Raw genomic sequence first — 13,086 nt, 5'->3', positions numbered from 1 at the left:
TAAATAGCAAAGCCGACAGTGAAAAAAAAGATTGGAAAGACAATCCACGGCACCACCCTGTATAATCACCCCCTTTTTGGGACTTCAAACTTTTCTTGTAAAAACAATATTCATCACCGGTCAGATTTTCAACACCGTCGTCAGCTTCAAAGTGCAAACACGGACGTTTCTCGAAAGGTCAAACCTTTAATCGCACTGTTTGTTTAGTTTGATTTGCCAAGCGTCACGTTATGCTGAATAATCAGAAACTTAATTACCGCCAGAGAACTGAGAAACTTAATTACCGTCAGAGAACTGAGGAACTTAATTACCGTGAGAGAACTAACAAAAAATAATCTAAATCCAAGAACTTGGAAATCTATTTTGGACTTTCAAAGAAAACTTCATAAAAATCCGTTATGAAGAAAAAAGGACAATTTCTAAGGGCCCTTTTTTATGCATGAAATATAAAACCAATATCATTCTGCATATAACAAATAAAAGAAAAGAAAAGAAAGAAAGAATTTAGTATAAATCTCAGAATTTATAGTCCATATATGCATTTACACAAGAGATAGATAATCCCACACGTGTTAAAAAGGTTTGATTTCCGAGACGCTAAAATGGTTTGAAATAATTTAATTTTTTGAGCTAACAGTCATTTCACGCATTGAATTGCTAGAAAGGAGCATAAATCCAGAGGGAATATCACAGCTCGGGGATTTCAAGGGCCAAGAATTTATGGTGAATGTTCACGTTTGCCAGTGGCAAAAAACTGACGGGTTTTCACCCAATGTAGAAACGCCACTGCCTTTCACCTCTTTCTAAAAAAAAAAAATTATTAACACTCAGCTACACGGTGATAGCGAAGGTGAAACATTTTTAAAGATGACAATGACGATGACGGCAATAACGAAACGGCAATAAACAACAACAGCAGCAACAACAACAAGAAGATAACAACATAAACAAGAACCATAACAACAACAACAAGAACAACTGTAGAGGTCACATCTTCATTAACAGTAATATTAATATTGTGTTACAGACAGAGGAACCGAGAAGTATTAAGAAAGAAGAGCTTGCGTATGTGTGTGTTTGTTTGTTTGTGTGTGTGTGTGTGTGTGTGTGTGTGTGTGTGTGTGTGTGTGTGTGTGTGTGTGTGTGTTTGTCTCTCTATCTCTTTCTCTCTCTCTCTCTCTCTCTCTCTCTCTCTCTCTCTATATATATATATATATATATATATATATATATATATATATATATGAGAGAGAGTGTGTGTATTTTAGCGTGTGTGTGTGTGTGTGTGTGTGTGTGTGTGTGTGTGTGTGTGTGTGTGTGTGTGTGTTTGTGTGTGTGTGTGTGAGTGTGTGTACGCACGAGACGTAGACGGTGGAAAGGGGACTGTTATAATCAATTAATAATAATCGACCTGGCTGCCAGCATATTTCTCACGTTATCGGCATGGGAACAGAATCAGACGCTGCCACAGTTATCTACGGCTTCAGTAAATCATCGAAGCGCCCGGGGGCTACTGATTTACTCCAGACCTCGACACATCAAGGGCTGCCGTGCCGGGTGAGCGGTGGGCGGGTGGGAGGGGGGGTGGGACAATCAAGTGGACAGCAGATGGTCTTGGCGCCATCAGACCCAGTGAATATACGGCAGAGGTGACGTGGATGTAGGACAGGCCTGCCTCTTTTTTTTTGCTGTCTAACCGAACGTGTCTGTCGCTTCTTTTTGTTTGTCTGTCTGTTTAATAGTATGTTCATTTGCTTTTCGTCTTGTTGTTCAACACCTAAATCTGATGCTGAACAGTAGGACAAACGGTTCGTTACTATGCTTTAATGTTTATTGTTACTTATAACTTATAAATTCAAGTCTGATATTTAAAAAAAAAGAAAAAAGCTCATATATTCTGCACGCACTCAAGGTGAACAAAGGAACAATCTTATACGTCCGCAATCTTCGAAAGATACAATCGCATCTCTGGGCATTTATTTCTTCTTTTGGTATCTTTAGGAATGGGTTCAATTTCCCCGTGAACACACTGAGGCTTTTCAAAATTCGAGAGTTCCGATTTGACTTCCATAACCAATAGGACCTAGTGAAGTGAGTTTATAACGATGCAATCTATTCGAATAACTAAGGTTTTAAAAGGCCCTTTTAGAATTCAAACCAGAATCGATCGCACTGCAGTTCAGTACGGCACGTCTCTTTAATTAAAAACAAACAACAGTAGACCTATGTATTTTACACCCGTATTGACACAATTTTATTTAGATCATATCGAAAGTGGGCTACTTCCCTATTTGTCAAGGTCAACCCAGCCTGAGAAGGGTACAACGTCTGAGAAGGGTACAACGTCCCAGCAGAAAGAAAGAAACTCTCAATGAAAATTTTAACCCACATGGGACTCGAATACACGCCTTCTACATGCGAGGGCGAAGTGCCTAACCGCTACACCCCAGACGCCGATAATTTCTTCGATCGATAGGTTAACTAGCATGAATATCTGCTGAGCACTCTGTCTAATGCTCTCCTTGCCGAACCCTCGAGGTCAGAGGGTACACGTCAGAAGTTTATTTTCCCTCAGCCGTTTCCTGCGGTCACAGCGAGAGGTCAAAGTGACCGGCCCAACACAAGGGACACAATCTACCATCTTCCATGGAATGTCACTTCTAATCAACCATCTCGTTTGTCTGAGCTTATCTCTTCCACTTGGATGCTCACTGGCTGGAAGCACTGTTAAATGCTACTACTGTGCCTTAATTCATAGCCATATAAAGGTGAAGCCGAAACAGCAGATTAAAAAATGAATAAACTGTTTTCAGTTCGTATAAAAAATCTCCCAATCAAAGTTGTAAAAGGAAAGGCGAAAGAAAGAATGTTAAGAAGAGATTTGAGTAATCCCGGTTTGCCATGACAGTGGACAAGTCTCCTTTGAAGGAAATAAAATCAGCAAATAATACACTCCACGCCAAAGCATTCAAAGAAAATTAAGAACATTTCCGAATATTGTTTGATTCCCATTGTATTGAGAATCTTAGAAAAAGGATTTCCCTTTCGATTAAAAAGTGTCATGCCTGTGTCGTAAAGAAAAATCCTTGCTTAAAAACAAAGACAGACAGACAGACAGACAGACAGACAGACAGACAGACAGACAGACAGACAGACAGACAGACAGACAGACAGACAGACAGACAGACAGACAGACAGACAGATAGACAGGAAAGAGAAAGAGAGAAAGAGGAAGAGAGAGAGCCACATACAGAGAGAGAGAGAGAGAGAGAGAGAGAGAGAGAGAGAGAGAGAGAGAGAGAGAGAGAGAGAGAGAGAGAGAGAGAGAGAGAGACGGACAAAACAGAGAAAGAGGTAGAGACAGAGGAAAGGATAGAGATATACAGAGAGGAAGATAGATAGATTGAAAGAGAGAGAGAGAGAGAGAGAGAGAGAGAGAGAGAGAGAGAGAGAGAGAGAGATAGTGAGTGAGATAGTGAGTGAGAGAGTGAGTGAGAGAGAGGGGGAGAGAGAGGGGAGGGGAGAGAGAGAGGGGGAGAGAGAGAGGGAGAGAGAGAGAGAGAAAGAAAGAGAGAGAGAGAGAGAGAGAGAGAGAGAGAGAGAGAGAGAGAGAGAGAGAGAGCAAATGACATGTCTGGAGCCGGGACATATAAATGCGATGTTATGGTCCCCCCACCCCTCCCAGTAATAGCATCTCTTTCAACATTTCTCGTCTTCTTCTTGTGACTAACCGCCTATCTTGTAATGTCCAAACCCCACGCCCTCACCTTTTCCGGGTTGGGTGAAATGCAATCACACTCGCGACACACGGGAGTACTTTTTAAAATAACTACTCGTACTTTACTTTTTGGGGGAATCGATTTCATGTTTTCTGCATGCCAGACAAAAGGGAAAAATAAACAATAAACATTGCACCACGATACTGTCGTTTCGTATTTCTCGTTTGGGAAAGAAAGTCACATTTGACCCTATGTCAGTATTTCTTTCGCAAACAAACAAACAAAACTAAAATAACTTCTCTTGAAGTAGAAAAGCTATTTTACGGTTGAGAAAAATCTAGACACTTTTGCAGTTGTCCTCTGAAATTAGCAGTTGATCACTTTTGTTTGCACGAGTATGTTTAGGTATGTGTGTAGATGTGTTTATGTTTGTGTGTGTATGTCTCTCTATTTGAGTGTGTTAGTTTGTGAGTGTTTGTGTGTGTATATGTGTGTGTGTGCGCGTATGTGTGTGTGTGTTAATTTTAGGAGCCCACTTCATTTTTACAGCAAATCTCACCGTAACGTTTCAAAAACCAAGAGAACCAAGAAAATGGCCTAAAAACTCCAGTGACAAATCATGGGATACGATCTGAGAGGAGAGATTTTAATTAAATCGCATCCATCTCGTTTTTTCCCCCCCAAAAGTGCTTATTTTGCGCAAAATTTTCCTGCGAGTGCAAACTCTCTAACACAACATTTTAAAGTGATGCATGCCCTTCCCCACACCCCCCGCTTGCAAACATCCAGCAACCTGCAAGTTCGGTGATAAAGAGAACAAAAATTCTTTTTCCATATCCATATTATCCCGCCCACTTGGATCCCTGTGCCAACTTCCCAACATGAACATTCCTCCCAGGCGCTCGTTTCTACTTTTTCTTTTCTACTTTGTTTTTACCTACAGGAAAAAAGGCGTAAGGTGCAACGGGTGCAGGCTCAACAGTTTAAAAAATCTTCAAAGTCCGGGGTTTCCTCTCGTGTGCCTAATCAACCGTGCTTCGTGGAGGTGAGTCCTGATGTGTTTCAACTTACGAACGTCTTGGCACCATCCCAAAGGGAGGCGAAGCCTGTCTGTCTATCGTCTAGAGCAGTGTGACCACATTTCTTTCGCTCTTGAGACGTCTAGACATAGATATTGTCAATCGAGGAAAGGGGGTTGGCGAGGAGCGGGATGGAAGAGGAAGGAGCTCCTCGAAATCAGTGGTCGGGAGATTGATGATAGGCAATTGAATGGCAGTTAATTCTTCCGTTGCTTTTGTTTGGCGATTTCGTTAGGGTTATCGATGCCTTTGTTCAATTTCCATGCTAATGCAATAGACTGTTGTTGTTGTTGTTGTTGTTGTTGTTGTTGTTGTTGTTGTTGTTGTTGTTCTCCTCCTCCTCCTCCTTCTCCTCCTCCTCCTCCTCCTTCTCCTTCTCCTTCTCCTTCTCCTTCTCCTTCTTCTTCTTCTTCTTCTTCTTCTTCTTCTTCTTCTTCTTCTTCTTCTTCTTAACCAAATGATTTAAATCTAAAATAAGCACATCCACTCACTTCCACGTGTACACGCACACACTCACATACACACCCACACATGCACACAGGCTCACAGACACCTACATAAGCGAGTACAGACTAACAAACACATGCATGCACGCAGACAAATACATGAATGAACAAATACCCACTCATTCAGATTCACAAACATACTTATCATATAATAATAAATAGCATTTTTTGTGCCTATCCCCACTGAAGAGCACTGTCAATGCGCTTTACACTGTATTATTACCACAGCAGACCCAAAAACACTCAGAAACATTATCAATTTCCTGGAAAGCAGACAGTGCAAGCAGCTGACTAAGAACTCAAACACTAACAATCTGACAAGATCTTTCCTGTCTATAGCCGGATAATAGAGCTGGGCGAAGAATCGAGTCCGGAACCGATTCCCAAGATTAATACTATGGAAGAAAAGTTCCGACTTCGTTTTACGAAAACCAACGGTTACCAATAATTTTAATCATTTAAATCCTCTTTTTTCGAATTTATTAAAACCCCCCCCCAAAAAAAAACCAAACAAGTTGAGGCTTTGTAGTGTTCCGAAATAAAGTTTATTCTAAATCTTGAAGATGTCCGGAGCCATTTAGGTAACCATTGAAAGAAGTCATATCATTAGAAAGTAAGTAATTGGATTCGGAGTCGATTCCTACGATTCCTAGCCTTCAATAATTGGGAACCTTGCAGCCCAGCACTACCGGATAACCATTTCGACCTGGGCGCAGTGAGGGAATTCATGTAAAATGTCTTTTCCAAGGACAGAACGTCCGTCAAGCAAACATTTTATTTTACTTTACATAGCTATTCTCATCTCTAGCACCGAACCGCGGCCACTCTTCGTTTTTACCTCTCTCAACTTCTTCGACCCCCCCCCCTCCCTCAACAAAAACGTACTGGTTTAACTTCCTTGTGACACTGCAAGATTTAAGGTTTTTAAAACTCAGAATTTAACGTCCATCTCCGATAGAAGTAAGCCAAATGAGAAAACTCACGCACAGCGCCTTTCCCAAGGACACAAAGGACTGAGCAGAACCTCAAACTTTTAAACTCGCATTCTCACGATTATAAGTCTGGTAGCCTAACTACACGACAACAGACGCCCCCCCCCCCTAAAGTTCTTCTCCAGTACTTACTTACTTTTATCCCTTAGTCTTAGATGACCGTTGGGGCACACAGGATGATTGGGCAACCACTTTTCTTCATCCTTCTCTATTTTCAGCCTGTCGAAGGGTTTCACTCGACTTTAAACCTGTCCATTCTGTTATGTTGTCTTTCCATCTCTTTTTCTGTCTGCCCACCCCCCCCTGTACAGCGCCCTGTACGATCATCCCTGCAAGTCCTGTTGATCGTGTTATGCGCCCATACCATATCAACTTGCGTTGTTTTTTGTTGTTTTGTTTTTTACAGTGGTGAAAGATCTTCATACGGCTCAACGGCCTGCCTGATTTCGCCCCTCACTTCCTCATTTGTAACTTGATCTCTGTAGGAGATGTCCAATTACAAGTACTAGCAAAGGATCAAAATCAGTTATAAATTATGACTGAAAAACTTCATCGTTCGCCCCCCCCCCCGCCTCCCCCGACCACGCCTATAATATAAGGAACATGGACTCCTCATCTCCTTATTAGTGCAACGCTCAATAGTACTCAACCAGGGCCATAACCAAACAGCCTCAGGTTGTTTACAGGCAAACATTTCCTTAATTGAAAGGCCTCTTTGTACTAATGACGTTAGACTGATAATGCGCTTAGAACCAAGCAGTGGCTTTCTCTTCTTTCTGTTTCACTTCCAATGGGAGACCTTGAACATAGAGTATGTCGTGCGAGATACAATCTCTAACCTGTGTCAGAGGGAAATTGTCTTTGCTTTAATTATGGTCCTGATAACTTCCAACAGTTGACCACTCGAAGGGTTGTTATTCTAAGTGAGCAAACACGTCTATTGTAGTAGTAGCGGTGGTGGTGGTATTTTGTTGTACGTGTTTTCACACTCCAACAACAAAATTTAGATCATTTGGGAGGCAAGCTTCCGACCCTGCCTGCTAGGGCCACCCGGGCTGAGAGCAGGCAGCATAAAGACGGACATACTCCATCAAAAATTTTCTTCACTCGAAAATCGAACTTGGGTCTCCTGAGTGCGACAGTGAAGCGCCTAACAGCTGTCCAACAGACACCAGTTGTACTGGAACAATGATGATGATGATGATGATGATGATGATGATGATGATGATGATGATGATGATGATGATGACGACGATGATGATGACAACGGTGATGATGATGATGATGATCTTTCAGATCACATAAATAGCGATCTTTCAGATCACATAAATAGCCTGTTGTTTCTTGTTCCATCCACTTCCAAGACTTTTGTCTATATCATTTAGCACGAACGGTGATGATGACGTGACAAAGACGATGACAGTGACAATGACTATATCATAGCCTTATTCAAAATCCCACTCTCTACCGTTCACCTTTCAGAAATCGCACTGCATTACGTGCAAACTAAGCATTAAAAAATTATAGTTACTCTGTAGTTGGCTATTATATTGATAACCTCTCCAACAGGACACGATTTGCCAATTATGGGCGCATGATGGATTGTGATTGCTCGTGCCTCGTAGCACTAGAATATGGCGGTTTCTTTCTATTGGTTCAAGGGTTGACGTGAGTGGGTTCAAAGTCAAAGCATTCTATCTACGGCGGTATTATTATTTCATTTAGAGGCATAGAACCTTTTGACTTGGGCCTCTCATAATTATCACGACAGCCTCCCCTACCCCTGAAACATTGCAGTTAGCGGAAGTATTTAACACACAATGACCGACGTGCAGTTAAGGTTTTCTTCATGATGGTGTGATACATGCAAGCCAAACGAGGGAGCTGTCCCGATTGGCTCTACAATAATAATAATTATTTATCGGTAGAAGGTGGAATAACACTACAACAGCAGATTCGATTGGATCTACGGTATGCGTGGCTGGAAACTGAGATGGCAAAACAATAGCAGCTGTGGAGCACAACACAACGCATATTAACAGAAAGGAGCACATGACTACAACAACAGCTGTGATTGGTCCTACGGTACGTAATGGCTGGAACTCAGGACACTCTACAACAGAGTCAAACAAACTACACAGAAACGTGCGGCGAAGTTATATCATCATATATCCCATTAGCGCAATGTATGTATTCTACATTAATTATGCTAGAGGTTACATTTATTGTAATATTGGCTGATTGAGACTGGTCAGCCATCTAGCCTATTCATATTAAGTTCAAAATATAGGATCTATTCCTGGGAAAGTAACAGTCTCTAAAACTAACACCAATGGAAAGTGTCACTCACCTCGCATTGCTTCTGTGTGAAGTGACAGAAAAGAATGCAGAGAAATAGAAAGTCGGATAGGATGTATTGAGTGACCAGAATGATTTCATAGACGCGAAGTATAGTCAAGAAGTAGAGCCACATTAACATGGCCATGGCGAAAACTTGATAAAATACATTTCATGCTAAACAATACTCGCGTATTAGGAACACAATAAAACATACATGGTACACACACGCACGCGCAGCACGCATACACCTGCATTCGGGTGACTACATGCACGAATGTAGCTTTTTATATAAAGCCAAAAAAGCACCCACACATGTATAAACATGAACACATACACACACTCACGCACATACACACACATACACACACACAAACACACATACACACACACTCACACACACACCCATGCACACACAATCAAATGCATAATATCGTCAGCGGTATTCCACAATCGCTCAAACAATTTGCTGTTTTTTCCAAACAGGGTCAAGATCCAAGTAAAGTCATCAAGAAGCATCTTACAACATAATTTAAGTGATTCATTTTACTTCCTAGTTTTTATCTGAAAAAATGTCCTACTCACGTCGAGAGTCTGATTTGGGGGCTCTGTTTATCTGTAATTTTCTCAAAACTTTAAAAACCCAACTTAGACGCATATGGGCTGGCACTGACGATATGAACATCCTCACACACAAAATTCCGGCCCTACTACTGACCTGGCGATGTTTGATTTTGTCAGGCATTCCTCCGTCATGCTCGTGCACGTGTCCTCCTCATCTCCTATACTGACTTCAGACTCCTTCTCAACCGGGGAGCGCTCATCCGGAGAATCCCAATAAGGGCTCAAGCTCAAGGGAGGGGGCGGACCCGATTTGGCCACACCCCCTTCAGCCCCGCCCTCGAAAGGGGCAGGGTCCGACTTGGACAGTGGTTCTAACTGCTGGCCTGCTGGATAAAAAGAAAGGGACGTGTTTTCACTGGGTGTTATCATTCACATTTAAATGAGATACCTTGGGGAGGATTTTCTGTTGATGCCTTTCAGTCATTGAATCTCTGCTGGAGTACCTGTGCTGCCCGATCATTTTGCTCTCAAGACTTCATTAGACAAGAAAGCAATTCTGAGGCGGCGTTTTTAAAAGGTACATGTTATACTCACCCCGTTCATCCTCCCGATCTAAAATATTATACAACCCTCCTCATTCTCTCTCTCTCTCTCTCTCTCTCTCTCTCTCTCTCTCTCTCACACACACACACACACACACACACACACACACACACACACACACACACACACACACACACACACACACACACACACACACTCACAAACACCCATTTCTTTCTTTCTCTTCGTTAGTTTAAACAAAGAGAAGTATAACGACACATTAAAGGTCATTAAGTGCTATGGCAAAAGCAGGACAGGCAGACAGAAACAAAAGAGGGAAAAAGACGTAGGACATACCTGTGGAACCCGCTCCAATCACCTGCTCAGAAAGACAGACAGACAGGCAGATAAACAGACACACTTTTTCTCTACACATCAAACTCGACTCACTTTGTCTTAGGTGTTGCATGCTCAACTTCTGGGCCTCCAGGTAGATAGAATTGCTGACGTCATGAGATAGGCCTTTTCTCAGTTCCCACTCGTGCAGCTTTCTGGCAAAGTCAGCAGTCACCTTATATTCTGACAACAGAGATGAGGATAAAGCATGATGTGAAAAATGCTCACAATTGCTGCTTTTAGGAATGCCAGACAGAAGAGATTATAACTTCTTAATTAGATAATGCACCTGCACTATGAAATACAGGAATCAGGGAGAAGACATGTGTATAATGCATCTATTCGCAGCTGCGACTATACTTCATAACATGAGGTAAAAAAGATGTATAAAATGGCACAGATCTTTAACAAATGAAAGGTAAAGCAATTCTTTTTTAATCAGACTCTCCGACAGTTCGTCTAAATGAATATCACTCCTATACGTGCGTAGCAAGCTTTTAGATTTGATAGTTTTGGTGTTTTTTTTATTTGCACCCCGTCAACTCTCTCCCCCCCCCCTCTCTCTCTCTCTCTCTCTCTCTCTCTCTCTCTCTCTCTCTCTCTCTCTCTCTCTCTCTCTCTCTCTCGCTCTCTCTCTCTCTCTCGCTCTCTCTCTCTCTCCCTCTCTCAAATATGTGGGACTGGCGTACTCTCCATTCACACTCTCTCTTTCCTTTCTTTCACAGAACAGCCCCCCCCCACCCCCTACTAATCTTTTTACAAATGTTTAAAATTAAATACCTACAAAAACATACCCAAAGTCATTGGAAGGACAGGCAAACAATTTATACATAGCGAAGCAAAACAACGAGACTAGAAACAAGAACAAGTCCTAAAGAAAATCAACAATCAGATAGACAGCTAGACAGACAGGTATAAAGACAGATATTCACGCAGGTAGGCACACAGAGAGTCACACATACAGACAGTCAAAAAGAAGGACAACGCACAAACAGACAATCACAGAGACAGACAACACACAGACAGACAGTGGTCTCACCGGCCAGAGGGCTGAGCACCGGGTTCCTAAGTCCAGCAGAGTCCACCTCGGCCTGGCTGAGGCGTCCCTTGAGCTTCTCAAGCTTGGCTTCCCTCTCCAACGCTCGCAGTCGCTCCTTCTCGATACGAAGCTTCTCCTTCTCCAGTTTTACTTGCTCCCTTTCTACCTATTGGCACAGAGGAAAAAACCGCATCTAATTGTTTTGTTTGTTTGTTCCGTTGTATTATTTTTAAAAAACATAATTTGGAAGAGGGGGCGAAGCAGTGTTTGCTAAATTATACACCTTTCTAGGTCATTTCGAAGCTAAGTTATAAACTGTGTGGTCTCGAGGATCTCATGCCTTGGTATGCATTTATCGCCCCTTTTAATACTTTAAGGTTATGTAAAACCGCATCGCCCCCTCCCCTTTAATTAGACAAAAAAATAAGCAACAAACAGCCCTATGTCTAATGCACTGGTCACTTAAAGGAACCACAACAGTCACCACGCTCACTTTTTGTTTGTCTCGCTCCCTCTGCCTCTCCAATTTCTCCTTTTCTTTGTCTTCTCTGGAACGTTTGCTCTTCTGTCGCTCCTCTTTCCTTCCTTTGCTGCCCTTTCTCTCCATGTCTGGGCTGGGTTCTCTCTGGGCCCCGGGACTGCTCTTGTACTTGAGTCGCTCCCATTCCTAAAAGAACACGATGGCAAAGTTTGGTAGATCAAGGAGCGGCATGACCTTGAGAAGAATGTTTTGGTGTGTTGTATTTCGATATGGCTAGGTATGGTATGGTTTGCTATAGGGTTTAGTGTGACGAATAGGTATGATTTTTTACGGAACAGTTCGGAATAGTTTGATTTGACAAGATATGGAAAAGCATAGCTTTGACGAGTATGGTATATAGCATGGTATAGTATAATTTGGTATGGTTCGTATGGTACTGTAAAGTTTGGTTTACGGTATGGCATGGCCGGGCATGGCATTTTCTAGCTGACAAGGTAAAGAGTAATTCGATGACATTTAATGTGCTGTGCTTTGATATAGTATAGGACACGGTATCGTAACGTGTGCCCGTGTTTACGCGTATTTTAGAGGAAGAGAAGAGGGTGGAGGGGGGGGGGGAGGTGGAAGAGAGAGAGAGAGAGAGAGAGAGAGAGAGAGAGAGAGCACCATAGAAAGAAAGAAGAAGAGTGGTGAAGAAAGCACTATTGTCAAAAATGACTTTTGAAAACCATCGATAACTGAAAACACAAGCATCTAAATCGTCAAGGTGTCACCCACCTGCATCTTCCTAGAAAAACTGTCTGTCATTCTCCTCTGTATCTCTTCCACCTTGATGGAAGGAGCGCCCAGGACCTCCATTGACGTATGGGACTCTTCTGGGGTCTCCGATGTACTGTCGGGCACTGTGAGAGAAAAAAAACAAAGAGCACATGAGGGTAGTTAATGGAGTGCTTCAAAGTTTACCTATGAAGACAGTCGTCTGATTTGCTTTAATAGAAGCACACCAACATTATAGTGGTCATTTTGTGCAGGAGGCAACAGGAGAAAAAAAACGTAAGACCTAGCACTGGAACGCAAAAACCACCCGTTATTAATAGCACAATTATATGATGAAACACTCAAAGACACAAATAAACTTACACGCCATGACATACTTCCAGAACAAACAGACAGGGACAGACACAAGGACAGACAGACAGGCAAATACACAATTTAATGGGAAGGCAGACACCCATATCGATGCGCGTGTATGTGTGAATGTGTGTATGTGTGTATGTGTGTGAGTGTGTGTTTGTGTGTTTTTGTGTGTATGAGTGTGTATGAGTGTGTATGAGTGTGTATGAGTGGGTATGAGTGTGTATGTGTGTGTATGAGTGTAAGTGTATGTGTATATGTGTGTATGTGTGTGTATGATTGTGTATGAGTGCGTA

At 42.2% G+C, this 13,086-nt stretch overlaps 1 protein-coding gene across 1 annotated transcript in view; it reads right to left on the bottom strand.

The window, feature by feature from the left end:
• The window catches only part of LOC101857243 (microtubule-associated protein futsch), a gene marked incomplete at its 5' end in the record, with an annotated part of 36,023 nt that extends 23,465 nt beyond the window's left edge, over nucleotides 1-12,558 (bottom strand). Inside the window, 6 exon segments of the mRNA XM_005095532.2 lie at nucleotides 8,647-8,658; nucleotides 9,352-9,583; nucleotides 10,191-10,319; nucleotides 11,176-11,341; nucleotides 11,669-11,842; nucleotides 12,434-12,558. Of these exon segments, the coding sequence (XP_005095589.2) occupies nucleotides 8,647-8,658; nucleotides 9,352-9,583; nucleotides 10,191-10,319; nucleotides 11,176-11,341; nucleotides 11,669-11,842; nucleotides 12,434-12,558 (838 nt within the window).
• Nucleotides 12,559-13,086: the final 528 nt, after the last annotated feature.

Source organism: Aplysia californica, unplaced genomic scaffold, assembly GCF_000002075.1.
Source record: "Aplysia californica isolate F4 #8 unplaced genomic scaffold, AplCal3.0 scaffold00106, whole genome shotgun sequence".
Lineage (NCBI taxonomy): Eukaryota > Metazoa > Mollusca > Gastropoda > Aplysiida > Aplysiidae > Aplysia > Aplysia californica.
Note: the sequence above shows the minus strand (reverse complement) of the source record. Positions and strands in the feature narration are given on the sequence as shown.